The sequence below is a fragment of the Antennarius striatus genome, chromosome 4 (genome assembly GCF_040054535.1).
Source record: "Antennarius striatus isolate MH-2024 chromosome 4, ASM4005453v1, whole genome shotgun sequence".
In the NCBI taxonomy this organism is placed as follows: Eukaryota; Metazoa; Chordata; class Actinopteri; order Lophiiformes; family Antennariidae; genus Antennarius; species Antennarius striatus.
The window spans coordinates 6,333,190-6,347,634 of NC_090779.1; the positions used below are offsets into that span (position 1 = coordinate 6,333,190).

At 40.4% G+C, this 14,445-nt stretch overlaps 1 protein-coding gene across 5 annotated transcripts; it reads left to right on the plus strand.

Moving 5' to 3' along the window:
- Positions 1–920: 920 nt before the first annotated feature.
- Positions 921–13,770, plus strand: LOC137593672 (probable E3 ubiquitin-protein ligase HERC3). 5 transcript variants are annotated; one of them, XM_068312587.1, is made up of 23 exons: positions 921–1,220; positions 1,326–1,446; positions 3,868–3,944; positions 4,459–4,680; positions 4,750–4,841; positions 5,490–5,620; positions 5,740–5,864; positions 6,401–6,477; positions 6,600–6,709; positions 6,825–6,884; positions 7,697–7,802; positions 7,883–8,060; positions 8,890–9,038; positions 9,148–9,261; positions 9,402–9,500; positions 10,287–10,442; positions 10,848–10,988; positions 11,104–11,270; positions 11,385–11,448; positions 11,866–11,936; positions 12,760–12,943; positions 13,028–13,130; positions 13,215–13,770. In XM_068312587.1, the coding sequence occupies exons 1-23, from the start codon at positions 1,013–1,015 to the stop codon at positions 13,430–13,432; spliced, it is 2,973 nt and encodes a 990-aa protein (XP_068168688.1). In that variant the 5' UTR covers positions 921–1,012; the 3' UTR covers positions 13,433–13,770. The 5 variants fall into 5 exon arrangements, with proteins under 5 accessions (XP_068168688.1, XP_068168689.1, XP_068168690.1 ...); XM_068312588.1 differs by lacking the exon at positions 10,287–10,442; XM_068312589.1 differs by lacking the exons at positions 13,028–13,130; positions 13,215–13,770 and having other exon boundaries at positions 12,440–12,896.
- The last annotated feature ends 675 nt before the right edge of the window (positions 13,771–14,445 follow it).

The window sequence follows — 14,445 nt, forward strand, 5'->3', positions numbered from 1 at the left end:
ACTGTCTACCGTGGGTCAGAGAGGACTGCAATTTCATCTGTGCTGTATGTTGTGCATATATGGTACATTTGACAATAAAGCTGACTTTGACTTTGACTTGACTTTGAGATTGGTATAAAATCATCAATTGAAGGCAATGTCAGATCAATAACTTAGGATCAATATGTAAAAATAAATACAAATAATCAGTCCTTTTGTTAAATCTCTGAGGTCCATTGAGTGTTTCACACAGGAACGGGGTTTTTAGTCCTGAGATCTTATCTTCTATCTTCTGTTTTGTTTCTTGTATGAAACATTTTCCAGTCCCTGACACCAACAGTCACATATTTCTCCTGTCTGACATTTCTACCAAACACTGTAAGCAAAACAGAGAGTAACATTTCTTCTAGGTGAGAACCACTGTTGGTTTCAGACTGAATGGGTTCCCTCCAGGAAGTTTTCTTTTTAATTGCTGGTGCGATGGAAAACTTTGAGGTGATATCATGTTGTGTATTTTGTGGGACCCAGGATTTTCTCATCACAGTAAGCTTGGTCCTTCTTTCCTGTTTGTCCTTCACTGTTCACTGTACGTTTTTTGTTTGTTTGTTGGTTTTTTGACAGGATGGGGGGCTTGCTCTTCTTCTTGTTCTTGCTCTTCGTCATCGTCTGAAGATGACACATTGTGTGTATTCCTCCATATCTTCTCCAGACACATCCTAACTCCTAACCCTGGTGTTCTAAACGTGCAGTTATGAAGTAAAGTTTTTTTTACTGGAAGTTTACTGGAACATTTAAAGTTCCATGAGCCACTGGGAGGATAAGTTGTACTGTACTGGTGTCGTTCAGTCAAACCCGTGATGTTCTCACTTTCGTTTTCCTTTTCGGCACAGCTCCCTCCTCCTGCCGCGGACGTGCTGGGAGTCAGTTTCGTTTCATTCTAATTGTATAGGTTTTGTTTTCCAGTACCAGCGCATCACAGAGAAGAAAACGCTTCTGCGGGACAACTTGATTGATTACAGTCACTCCAACAAACATGTTTCAATGGGGAGAAGACTGTCGAGACGGGTTCCGACAGAAAAAGACCGCGTCAGTGGATGCAGGTGATCTTTTGGATCCCGGAATGAACATCGTGGATCTGTCAGTAGGTCGCTGTTCGGTCGGCTTCGTCAAAAGTAATGGAAACGCGTTCATTATCCGCACAACGGTGCGCAAAGACGGGACGAGAGCCGTTCAGAGACAGAGTAAGCGTGTCTTCATTTGTTCTGGTAGAGTTTCCTTCTGATTTGAACACACATTTGGTCGAATGAGCATCCTTTCACCATCTACTGTGTTTCCATGACGCGCAGAATACGTTCAGTGTAAGGTGAAGATCCAGGCTGTGCGCTGCGCTGATGAATCCGTCACGCTGCTGTCTGAGGCGGGCATTGTCTTCTGCGTGGACGCCGGTCACGCTCGTTTCATACCAAGGTAAGACGAAAATACACGACTCTCAAACTTCACTAAGTTTCCCCAGTACAGTACTTAGTGAAGTCACAGTCCCATAATAGATCAGCGCTCACAGGATGACCGCCCAGACCATTAAAAAAATTCCCCATATAATCTGGAATTTATTTCTATTGTTTGATTTTGAGAAAGAAAAAGAGAAAGAGTAGATCAGATTCATCAATCAAACAACATATTTATTCATGAGAAGATTCCTACGAAATGAAACGTAGACCTAGAGAGGATTCTCTAAACATGCAGCTCTCATACTGAGAAGATTCAAGTTCTAAAAACCCAGAATATTCCATGTTTTCAAGTGGTCTACCAAAGTGTTCTCATCTCACTGGTCTGTGCTAAACAAAGAAGCTTCATTCTCCTCAAGGATGAAGTCTAAGGGAGGAACCCTGTAATACACAGACATTCCTGAGTACAGATCAGCAACCAACCAGTAGGATCATAGTTAGCATGGTTGTATGTAAAGGAATATTGTTGATTTGATTTTGCTATCAATAACTTTCTTCAGGATCCGTTCACCTCATGTAACTTCTGAAGAACTGTTGAATTTAACACCAAAATGAATAAACACAGCGTCAACTACAGTCTTTCACTAGCTCAAGTATAAAGGACTTGTAAAATCTTGTAAGCGATTTTCCTGTGAGCCCAATAAATGATCTGATCATTTTAATTGCACACTTTCATATGAATCACATTCTTCATCTTCTTCTATATGCACTGGGTTCCACGGTGTTGAAGAAAGTGAAAAAGTAATGAGGAATAAACATCCAAGCCTAGAGCTGACATAAATTATAAAAAATGCATTCTTGTTCCAAGAGACAACGTTATACACAACTTGATCAGAAAGTGGTGTTAACACTTTGAATAACCCCCTGACAACCAAATACTAACAAAAAACTCTTGAGTTTGCAAAAGTGCCTACAGTATATTGAATTTTTTTCTACTTAATGGTCATGGGGACTGCATATTCTATTTTTCTTAAGAATTCCATTCTTGACTAAGAGTAACATTAACAATATTTTTGTAATTCTAGAACCTATTATCAGTGACTCTCCATAGAGCGTCTATGGAGAGCCACTGATGCAATATTTTAATCCTATTTAGGTCTGTCTTGTTTGCTTGTCTTATGAGGCAAAGCTTGGTGGATGTCTGTTCTCTAGTTTTCACATACCGTATTTATTCGAGTATAACGCGCACACGTGTATAACGCGCATCCCTAATTTTCGATTAAAAATCGGTATAAAATTTTGTTTCACTTTTTCTCGGCTCAGACAAAGCATTGTAAGTGCCAAACATTGTTAAACACGTGTGTCCATGATAAAAATCATTTATTGACAACGTAAACTATGAACACAATACCGAAATAAAATTAACAATATTTACCAGTATTTAAAATCCTTCAAAGTCCGATTCATCATCAGATACACCAGCAATGCTTACCGGTAACTCACGTTTCAGTGTGGCCGAGGCGAGGAAACGAAATGAAGAGACAAGGCGTAGCTAATAAAATGCTAATCAATAATCAAACATCATACGTCACAGCGGATAATAAGAATTCTCGGAAATGACACCATCCGACAAGGTCTGCTGATGACGCATTTGATTATTGAATACCATTTCCTTAGATACGCCTCGCCTCTGCAGGAGTGATGCGCATGAGCCATCATGAATTTATTTTAGATCGCCCACGCAAATGATTTGAATACTGTTACTAAAAATCGACCATGGACGTTTTGTGGGTCGAGAGATGTGGTTGCATTCAATGTTTTGCGATTGTGGTCAGCGATATCTTCGACCAATAAGTCATTGCGCAAATAATACTGTATACTAATACATCTAAGCGTGTCACCCCAGTCCTCGTTTATAACGCGCACCCAAACTTTGAGTTCTTTTTTAGGTAGAAAATTTTGCGCGTTATACTCGAATAAATACAGTACTTGTGAAAGATGTCTGCGATAACTATTCCTCTTTTTGGATTGTGGATCCCACCCCTGCAAAGATTTGTTGAAGTTGGATCCATAAATTTTGACTAGTTTTCAACAAAGAGACACAGATGGAATTTGGGGTATACAACCCCCAAGGTCGCAAATAATTTCCAGGATCTGTACATTGATTCAGATTTGCTTGATCTCAATCTCCTTTTTTTAAAATTTGACTGAAATTCCATCAGACCTTTTTGAGTCATTCTGGTGACAAACTGGCAAATGAACAGAGAGATGGTGATGAATTGTTACCCTTCTTGAAGCGAAGGAAGCAAAGATATATGTGGTCCTGCGAATTCCATAAATGAAAGTAAGGAACAAATGAAAATTAAAAGGACCTGTGGGGCAGGACTATTTGCTGGAATTGATCTTCTTCAACCAACCAGTCCTATGGTGTCTGTTGTTTCAGGACACCAGAAGCCCTGAGGAACAGACCAGTCTCTCAAGTTGCTTGTGGGAGCCAGCATTTTGTTACCCTTACCAGAGGTACAGTTATGTACAACAGATATTTTCTAATGTCTAATGTGTGAAGTGAAGGCCAGAATGTGACGGGGCCTCTTCTGTCTGCGGTCAAAACACAAGAAAAAAACGCAAAATAGTCCCATAGACTAGAGTTGAAGGCAACAACCTGAAATACAGTAGCTGTCCACATGTCAGCGCAGCTTTTGTTGCTGTGTGAGTGAACCAACCAGTGTTGACTTCATTTGAGTTTTTGTTTTGTGCAAGAAATTTCAAACAGTAATAGTAAGTATACTGAGTGTTAAGACAGTGAAGCCAGGCAATGAAACATATTTAATGTGCTCAATGGTACAGGACGCAGAAAGAAAAAAATGTCATCCAGTGTTGAGACAGGATGGTAATAGTTTGCTTTAATTTTATAATGAATGTAAAATGTTTAATTTCTCTATGAAGCTGATTTATGTATTAGAATGCTTTTTACTAAAGGTGTGTCAGGGTGTCAGGAATGAGTGTGTAGACCGTTGTGGTGATTCCTCAACAGATGGCCAGGTATATACGTGGGGTCAGGGCTCCAGAGGTCAGCTGGGTTTGGGAGAGGAGCACCAGGACACACACTCCCCCCAGCACCTCCTCTCTCTGTCAGCAATGCCCCTGGTCCAGATATCTGCTGGGGGAGAGCAGAGCTTCGCCCTGTCAGTCTCTGGAGGTGTGTTTGGCTGGGGCAGAAACGACTGTGGACAGCTGGGGCTGGGAGACAGGACAGGTAAAGAAAGTGTATTTAATACAATAGATATTTAATCCAAAACATATAAACGTGAATTCTTGTCTACAGATAGACACACACCAACTTCTATTCACTGCTTGAACAAGAAGAAAACTGTTGATGTTTCTTGTGGAAATGACCACACCGTCATCCTGACGAAGGTTAGACATTCAATGTAAAATGTTAAATTACATTTAGAACTAATTTAAGTTTTCCTGAGGAAATGAGTTTAAAATATTTATATGTTGCATCTGTACATGTTAACAATTTTAACTATATGTGTATGATCTGCCACACCACATTCACACCTATCCACATAAAATCAAGCATCTAGGTATGCAGACTAGAGTGTGTGTGTGTGTGTGTGTGTGTGTGTGTGTGTGTGTGTGTGTGTGTGTGTGTGTGTGTGTGTGTGTCCCTCCAACCATCCATCCATCCATTTTCTTGTAGACAAGACAACTGTAATCGTCTCATTCATCTGCTTATCCAAAGTACAGGTCATGAGTCTATCCCAGCAGGACTATGGGCAAAAGGCAGGGTACACCCTGGCTAAGATTGCAAGTTATTGTTACTATGTTCATTATTATTCTATCAATGGCTGAATCTTGAAATCATAAAATTACATTTTCACAACCTAGCCTTTATTCATATTTAAACTTAATTTTTGTACACTGATACTGACAACATAAAGTACACTTGAGAGCAGAAACAATAATAATAAACTAATGTTTTTTACTAGGAAAACAACCCTAACTTCTCCCAGACATGTAAATGACAGTAAAGGTGGCGTTGTCTGGTTGCCTCCTCAGAATGGTGCGGTGTTTACATTTGGCTCTGGTAAGTATGGACAGCTTGGACACAACTCATTCAGGGATGAAGTACGACCTCGGCTTGTTGCAGAGCTCTGGGGGACAAAAGTCACCAAGATTGCATGTGGACGGTACAGTACCCAAATATAGCTGCTGACCACACCCCACACCATCAACAGTAGAGATTTATTGCAACACTTTATGTGCTCATAACAATACTGGTAATTAAATATATTTTTGTGTCAGCCAGACATCACACATTAGCGTTAACAGCTTCCAGGAGGGTCTATTCCTTTGGGTGTGACGAACAAGGCCAGCTAGGACATAGACAGGAGAGTCATCCATCTGTGCCGCTACCAGTTCAACTGCCAAGAGGTAAAGTATTCAATTAATTATCAATCAAATCAAATATATTATGTACTTAGAATGCAAAAGAGAATAAAACAAGATAAGATTAACACCTAACTGTAGTAATAATTAAGGTGACATTTCCAAAAGCAATCAAAGTGGCTTTGAGGGTACATTTGTAATGGTTCTAAGTGACGGACAGACGACTGACCTGCATTAATAGAGGTACAGTGGCATGTAAGACTTGACATCTCCAAATGATAGGGACATTTTAAATTGTGTTATTAACTGGATATGGCTGAAGAGGTGCTGCTCTCAACAAAGCATTTGTCACATTTTGTATAAGTCATTGTGACTGAGACAGGGGTCCTGGAAACTCATCACAACACCAATGAGTTTTGGGGGGTGTTGATGATAAAGAACTTGTGTTGGAGTGGCAAAATGCATCAATCAGTATTTTCTTTTCTAAAAACAGATCCTGATGGTATTCTAAATACATTTCAGGGGAAACCATGTCATTAAACTATCCCACACAACTGACTCTTGTTTTCTTTTGATTCCAGATGCGACTAATGTTCTGATAATCAATAACATCTATGCAGGAGAAAACTACTCATTTGCAACATGCACCTCGCTTCAGGTACCAACACATATATTCAGTGCAAACCATGACTGGAAAAGGTCTGAGAACAAATGTGCCCTAATTTTATACATGCAAGACACATTTTCTCAACCTGAAATACTGTCTGCTGTCTTTCAAAGGGAGCTGGTGTGGAGGCCAACACTGATAATGTATCTTATCATTGCATTGAAAGCGGGATTAATAAATGGATGTCTAAACGCAAATCAAAATCACGGCAAGAGTTGAAAAAGTAAGTTTGATGGAGTCACAGTTATTATTTTGTCTGTTTTTAATTGAATTGTAGAATGGCCCATTACTTTACTCCTGTTATTCTCTTGCTGATTGTCCGTATGAAACCTTCACAGGGACATCCTCAAGACTATTTCCTCTGCATCCTGTTGGAATCGGTCTTTCCTGGACCAAAGGTAAATACATCACTGCATCTACATGCATGGTTGTGACTGAGTAATTCTACGACTTCTATTTATATGAAGTTCATTTTGTATCTTAAATAAAAACCAGAGTTTGCTTTTTACTTCTTATGTGTCACTTTGATGTCATGAATGTTACAGAAATCAAGGAACAACAGAGAACATTTCATTCATCCATTCATTCATTTTCAGAACCGCTTTATCTGCCGTAGCGGGTCACGGGAAGCTGGAGCCTATCCCAGCTGTCTTAGGGCGTGAGACGGGGCAAACTCCGGGCGCAACGCCAGTGGGTTGTACTGTCCCAAACAGGCATTACATAACTTAACCACAGAGATCAGGAATGAAATCCCTTCTCTACAACACCTTTGTTTAATCACTGACCAATACAAGGGAAGAACAACCGTGTTCTGGTGTGTGATTATGAGTAGTGTGCTCAAGTTCTGTGAGACCGTGTGACGTTTAACACCCTTCAAAACTTAAGGATCTAGTGTGACATCTATCATATATTTTGAGGAGTGCTCGGTACAGAATGTAAAACTGTGTTCTTGTGGTTAGCTGCTCATGGCACTGGCTGTGGATGAAGACACTGTGTGAAAGGGAGATTGTGTCTTAGTGTCACTCAGTTGTTAACTTCAATGTGCATCGTAGCATCACACCTCAAAAGGGTGAAAGTGTCATTTGTGTGTCACTATTAATACCCGTGAAATCCATTCCCTCAAAACCAAATATCAATGTGAATTTTTCAGTTCTTAGTTCTATATAAAGGAAACTTACATTACATTTCAATGTATCTTTTGTCTTCACAGCAATGAAAAACATTTCCAAACCTCACCAGAGTACTCTGGCTTAAACCTGTCACTAGCACAACAGGCTTTTGAGAAACTGGCAACAAAAGATTATATTTTGATGGAGGTATGAAGCTGACATGTATCATATGTGACAGTAATCAACCGTCCCCTGCTAGGTTATTACGCTGTTTTTTTTTTCTGCAGGTTGAAGACGCTGTTCTACTGTTGCTTCCCTCTCTTGTTGAGAAGCCAGTGGGAGTGGAGGGGTTGAGAATCTTCTTGCTTCTCAGTGAGCTTCTGCATGTGACTCAGAGCGAAGAATTGGCAGTGAATGCTGCTGCTGCCATGCAAAGACTCTCACCGGAAAGTCTTCAGGTCATAGGTACTGTGAAAGATAACTACTACTGTTTGAGGGGCTTAAGTTCATCATGGTTTTAACAGGGATAGAGTGTAATTATCTTTTTGTAAACTTTAGGTTCACACTTGTTTATGTTGCGTACTGGATCAGGATTTCCTCCCAGATTGTTTGCGATCAAATCATGACTGTCGGCCCACCTCTTTAAGCCAGATTTTCATAAACCGCAGAGAAAACCTACACTTTGTCTTTTAATTTTAAAGTAGTTTTATAGTATCAGACTGTTTACATCGTACAATAATGATGATCAAAAGCTCAACTATATGAGCAAGAAGAAAAACAGGTTTGGTTGGAGAGACTTCAGTTTCTGTTGCTTTTAAGCCCTTATGTTATAGAGTAGCTGATGGATAATCACATGTTCCCTATTGTTAGTTTTGTGTAAACACATTATATACAGGTGTATGTAAAAAAGGGGAATATTTTCAAAGTGAAATCATCTAGACACAGACCTGTCCAGGAAATGGAATACAAGTGTGTCATTCTTGGTGTCAAGCCACTCCTGAACCAGAGGCAACGTCAGAAGAGTTTCACCAAGAAGAAGAACTGGACCAAAGTCCTTTTTAAATTTTAAATGTAAAGTCATATTATTACTTTATCTCAATTAATAAATGTTTTGGACTTCTTTAAAACCTTGAACACTTTCCTAACGCTTTAATATTGTTATTTAATCCTGATTCTATTGATTGATTGGTAATGAGTACCGATGTTGGTGGTACAACCCGACCTCCACATTTGTGGCATCTGTCCAGCTATGAAACAACATCCTGATTTCAGATCTCCACGATGTCTTCCTCAGGAGATTGGTGGTATTCACTGTCACCTTCCACCATGATTAAACATGTTGAAGCTTGGAAGAATGCTGTCTCTGAGCGCCTGGGTTTGGTTCATTTGTCATTCCACCCTACAGTGATTAACTTACTGCTGGTCCTCCAGAATATGTACAATGTGAGTATTTGTTGTCTTTGTTTTTCAAAACTAAACTACATCAGTTGTCATATTAATTGTCCTTTCTACCATTCTTTGAGTAACACTACATACATTTTCTTGTCTGAAGGCCAACAACAGGATTGCAGGATGTCCGAGGATCCCAGAAAAAACATTTTGTTTGCAGTTTGATCCGACGCTTGTTCAAATTGATGTGGAGTTCTTGGAATTGGTCCAACTGGAGGTAAAAACCTTAGCAAGCTTCTCACAATGACATGAAAATCCATTCCAGTTTTTTTTTTTTAAACGTTTTACTTGTTTCTATTATTTGTTGGAGTCCAATTATGAATTGCTTATTTAAACTGATTAGTTCTTTGTCTTCAGAATGTAGATAATCAAACCAAATTCCTGTTGGACTTCCCCTTTTTGATGGACGTGACATCGAAGGTGTATGCTTTTGACTATGTTGCTGCGCGATCAAAGGTAACAGAGAGTAATGTTATCAGGACAATCCCCAATATTTAGTTTTCTTCCACTAATCATTATGGCAACTCTTCTAGCATGACACTATACTGTATGTCAGCAACCAGATTAAAGCTTTCTTGGTCTTTTTGTTTATAACAATGAGTCATATTGGAAAATGCTGTGTGGTAGTGACAATTCCACAGTTATCTTCCACCAGAATGTAGTTGTCATCAGCATTACAGAGACTAGCCAGTGGACAAGTAGTCCATTTACCAGGTGATATTTACATGTGAAAAACAAGCTTAAAGGAGAGTACTCTTTCTTTCATCAGGAACATTAACTTCAAGTGAAACCTGAAGTTGCTTTGTGTCTGTATAAATGCCTAACTATTTCTCATAAGAACTTGTAAAGATGATTGTCATGTTCTTACATTGTTGATTGTTGTATTTTTGCATACAGTAAGGGTCCTAATATCTGCTGCTTTAATTAATGAAATGCATTACATCACATCATGAAGTATCAGCCGTGGGCCTAAAATCTGGCCATCTTGGAATATCTACTTTTTGTAGTGTATCTTACACTGTTGACACTTAATATTTTTGTAGCTATTTCTGCTGCAGGTGATGGATTATATTAATCATTAGAAGCTTTTAAATTCAACTTAGTTGGCCATCAGCTGTCATTTTTGTGGTTTAATACGTATGCTAACCTGTGATGCAGCACTAGAGCCTGTTAGCACCAGTATTTTGTGTCGCTATTTTGTGTGTTTTGGACTTAAAATAAGAGTTCGGGGGTTTTTTTAAGGGGATTGCAGGTCCAGAGAGCTTCCTGAGAATTATTTTTGAAATGCCTCCTTTGGTTGATCACTTAAAACTGAGGCTGAAGAGAGCGACACTTTGGAAAGACACTTTCACACAACTGGCTGCTGCCGCACCTGATACCTTCAAGAACATGCTTGTGGTCAGTATGTAGTTTTGAATTGCTTATGCATAAACAAATTATTTTGTAGATATCATATCCACGGGCAGCACGGTGGTGCAGTGGGTAGCACTATTGCTGCACAGCAAGGCAGTTCCGAGTCCAACTCTCTCTCTGTGTAGCAGAGCAGTTGGCATGTTCTCCCCTTGTCTGGTGGGTTCTCTCCGGGTTCTCCGGTTTCTTTCCACCTCCAAAAACATAGGCTTCAGGTTAATTGCTGTTCCAAATTGCCCGTAGTGTGTGAGTGTGTGTGTGAGTGTGTGTGTGCGTGTTTGTCTGTCTCTGTGTGGCTCCGCGGTGACGCGCTACAGTGGAAAATCGGTTCGGAAGATGAATGATATCATATCCAAGTGTTTATCTAATAGATGAATTCTGTTTGTCTTTCAGGTCTATTTGGATGAGGACCCAATGATCTCAAATGTGTACAAATGTGACCTTTTCCACCATGTCTTTAATGATATGGTGTCAACTCAATCTGGCATGTTCATGTTTGATGACTCCAAAACCCTGGTGTGGTTCCCTTCCAAAGTAAGACATACTTGTGTCCTCATACTAGAATATGACTTGTCACTGATCGTGTCAGTGACAAGTCAGCTGATCGTGAACAACGTCTGGAGGTTTTCACTGCTCCTATTTTCGTCAGGTCACAGAGGAGGACAAGAAAACGTTCTTGGTTTTGGGGGTTCTGTGTGGATTGGCCATGTACAACCAGTGTATCATGCGCTTACCATTTCCACTGGTGCTGTTCAAGAAGCTACTTGATGCTGAGCCAACACTTGAGGACTTGAAGGAGTTCAGCAATATTGGAAGGTCATTCATCTCTTTGTAATTATTCATTGTATTGATAGATTATTAGTATTGTACTCAGTTAATATAAGTCCAGATAAAGGTTATTGACACAAGTTTCTTTTCATTTCTTTGAAGGAGTCTGCAGGACGTTTTAGACTATGAAGATGATGTCCTTCAGAACCTTTACATAAGCTTTTTGGTCGGTGTTTTTATCTTCTCACAGTACAGGGATTCCTCGTTACTCACGTTTAATGCGTTCCAGGAACCACTCGCAAATGACATAATTCTGCTAAACTATTTATTTTATTATTTACAGTAATCTAAACGTTCATCAACCCTCCCCATACTGATATTAAACCACCTTAAATCTGTATTACCTTTTCCCATTTAAGTGTTTCTTTAATACACGGAAGTGCGCTGCATTCCGTGAGTCTCGGAGTGTAGCACACTTGTGGTTGCTGTCAGCTAGTAGCATGTGCATACGGTGTCACATGACCACTAAAAATCCGCGATAAGGCGAAGCCGTGCATCTTGAAGCACGAATGCGTGAGGGATTACTGTATACCAGATGTTTTGCTGTGATCTGACCAACCTCTCCTTTATAATTCACTAACAGATTCACTGGGATGGGACAGAGGTTGACCTCGATCCCCAATGTCCTGGAAAGCAAGTGACGAGTCAAAATAAGTAAGCCTTTGAAAATATTTAAGTTTACCTACTCCGAGATCTTAGGCAACACGGTCGAGCGGTGGGTAACACTGTTGCCTCACAGCAAGAAGTTTCTGGATTTGAGTCTTTTCTGTGTACAGTTTGCATATTCTCACCGTGTCTGTGTTGGTTCTCTCCGGGTTCTTCCTCCAACCTCCAAAAACACGCAATTTAGACGCACACACTCACACCTACGGGCAATTTGGGACTAGCCAGTTAACCTGAAACGCATGTTTTTGGAGATGGGAGGAAGCTGTAGAACATGGAGAGAACCCACGCAGACATGGGGACAACATGCAAACTCTGCGCAGAACGGGACTCAACCCGGAACCGCCTTTCTGTGAGGCGACAGCTGCGCCACTGTGCCACACCCTTACCACCGTGATGCCCCCTAAATCTGGATAATAATTTCTTAAATGTAATTTTATAAACTGTATCAATCCCCGAAGGGAAATTAGGAGTCCATTCTACTGTACACACAGGTTAGGAGTTGCATGCATCTGTACTTAGTGTGTACACGCCCATAACACACACATACAAGAGGACTGTGGGCATGGGGGGAAAGTAGAGCTGCGGGCAGCTCCTTCATGGTGCGCCTCCAATGAGCAGTTTGTTTTGGGGGACGGTGTCTTGCTCAAGAGCGTCTCGGAAGTGCTCGGGAGGTGAGCTGACTCCTCCCCCTGTCAGCTAACGGCCCGAAGTGACTGGGTGGGAGCGGGAATCGAACTGCCGATCTTGGAACATTGGACGACCCGCTCTACCACTGACCCACTGATGCCCCCCACTGTCGCACCCCTCATAGAAAGGAGTTTGTGGATGCCTACGTGAACCATGTATTCAACACATCGGTGGACGGTGCATTCCAGGAGTTCAAGCGAGGTTTCTTCCAGGTGTGTGATCAAGATTTGGTGAAGCTGTTTCGGGCAGAAGAGCTTCAGGAATTGCTAGTTGGTAAAGATACCTTTGACTGGACAAAGCTGAAAGAGGTGAGATCAAAAACTCAAACTCCTTTTGATTTTCTGTCTAATTAACAGTATGTTTACATGCTTGTTTCTTCTTATTACAATAAGAACACAATTTATACTGGTGAATATAAAGCTGACCACCCCACCATACAGATGTTTTGGGAGGTTTTTGGAGAACTGACTGAAGACCAGAGGAAAGATTTCATATGTAAGTATTTTTACTTAGAGGAAAGAGGAAGTATTTTAGCTTCTCTGGCTGCATAGAAGTTCATTCTCTGGTGGTGTTCCGCAGGGTTTCTGACTGGTTTTAGGAGGGTTCCTGTTTTTGGAATGGACCAGATCAAAATGCTAATTGAAGTAAAGCAAGTCCAGACTGACTGTCCTGACCAGCACTACCCTGAGTCTCTGACATGTCACTCTTTGCTGATTCTGCCCTTATACTCCACCAAGGAGGTTATGCGAGACAGACTGACGGAGGCCCTGATACCAGAGAATGTGTTCTTGATGTGATGGTGGACATGCTGGATGTGGACCTGTACAAGTTAGCGTTAAGTAAAAATGGTGTTTGTTAGTTTATTACTGTAAATTCCTTACTATAAGCTGCTGTTTTTTTGACATACTTTGGAACCTGTTACTTAAACGTGACTAATCTCTAGATTTTTACAGGCTAATGACCTCCAGGGAGCACTCTAGGAGGAAGAGCTATGTTACTGTCGTTTGAGAATGTTTTTTCACAGATATTTTTCTGAAAGCATTTGTTAAATTTCACATAACACATTACAATGTCAAGAAAAATAAAAACGCATAAATGAAAATACACGTCCCCCAGACATTATTAAAAAAATATTCCTCGTTTGCACTTGTTTGCTTTTTTTTCAAAGTATATTCATTTCAAACATTTCAAATGTTCATGGTTTATCAACATGTAGTACTGGTAGTAATTCCATAAATGGGCCCCATATTTTTTGATATTTTGCTGGTTTTTTCCTTACATTATATAAAATCTTTTCGGGTGTGCTATGGGATGCAAGTTTGTTCAACCACTGCCTGTAAGGTATAAGAATTTCTACCTTCCAGTTCTACAAACTGGAGAATTTTCCCGCTATGCTAGCTAGGAGTATTAAGGGGTCACATTAAGGGTCTCTATGTCACCTAAAATCCAAGGAGTTTAAGTATCTTGGGGTCCTGTTCACGAGTGAGGGAACAATGGAGCGTGAGATTGGACGGAGAATTGGGGCAGCAGGAGCAGTATTGCAGTCGCTTTACCGCACTGTTGTCACAAAGAGGGAGCTATGCCGAGAGGCAAAGCTCTCCATCTACTGTTCAATCTTCATTCTTACCCTCACCTATGGTCATGAGTGATGGGTCATGACCGAAAGAACGAGATCGCGGATACAAGCGGCTGAAATGGGCTTTCTCAGGTGGATAGCTGGTGTCTCTCTTAGAGATAATAATAATATTATAATAATAATTCAAACTTTATTGATCCCCAGAGGGGAAATTCTCTTTACACTCTCAGTACA

Coding starts and splice junctions, on each gene's coding strand:
- LOC137593672 (XM_068312587.1), top strand. CDS start 1,013: ATGTTTCAATGGGGAGAAGACTGTCGAGACGGGTTCCGACAGAAAAAG. Junction 1,221..1,325: donor GAGAGCCGTTCAGAGACAGA/GTAAGCGTGTCT, acceptor CATGACGCGCAG/AATACGTTCAGTGTAAGGTG. Junction 10,443..10,847: donor CCTTCAAGAACATGCTTGTG/GTCAGTATGTAG, acceptor TTTGTCTTTCAG/GTCTATTTGGATGAGGACCC.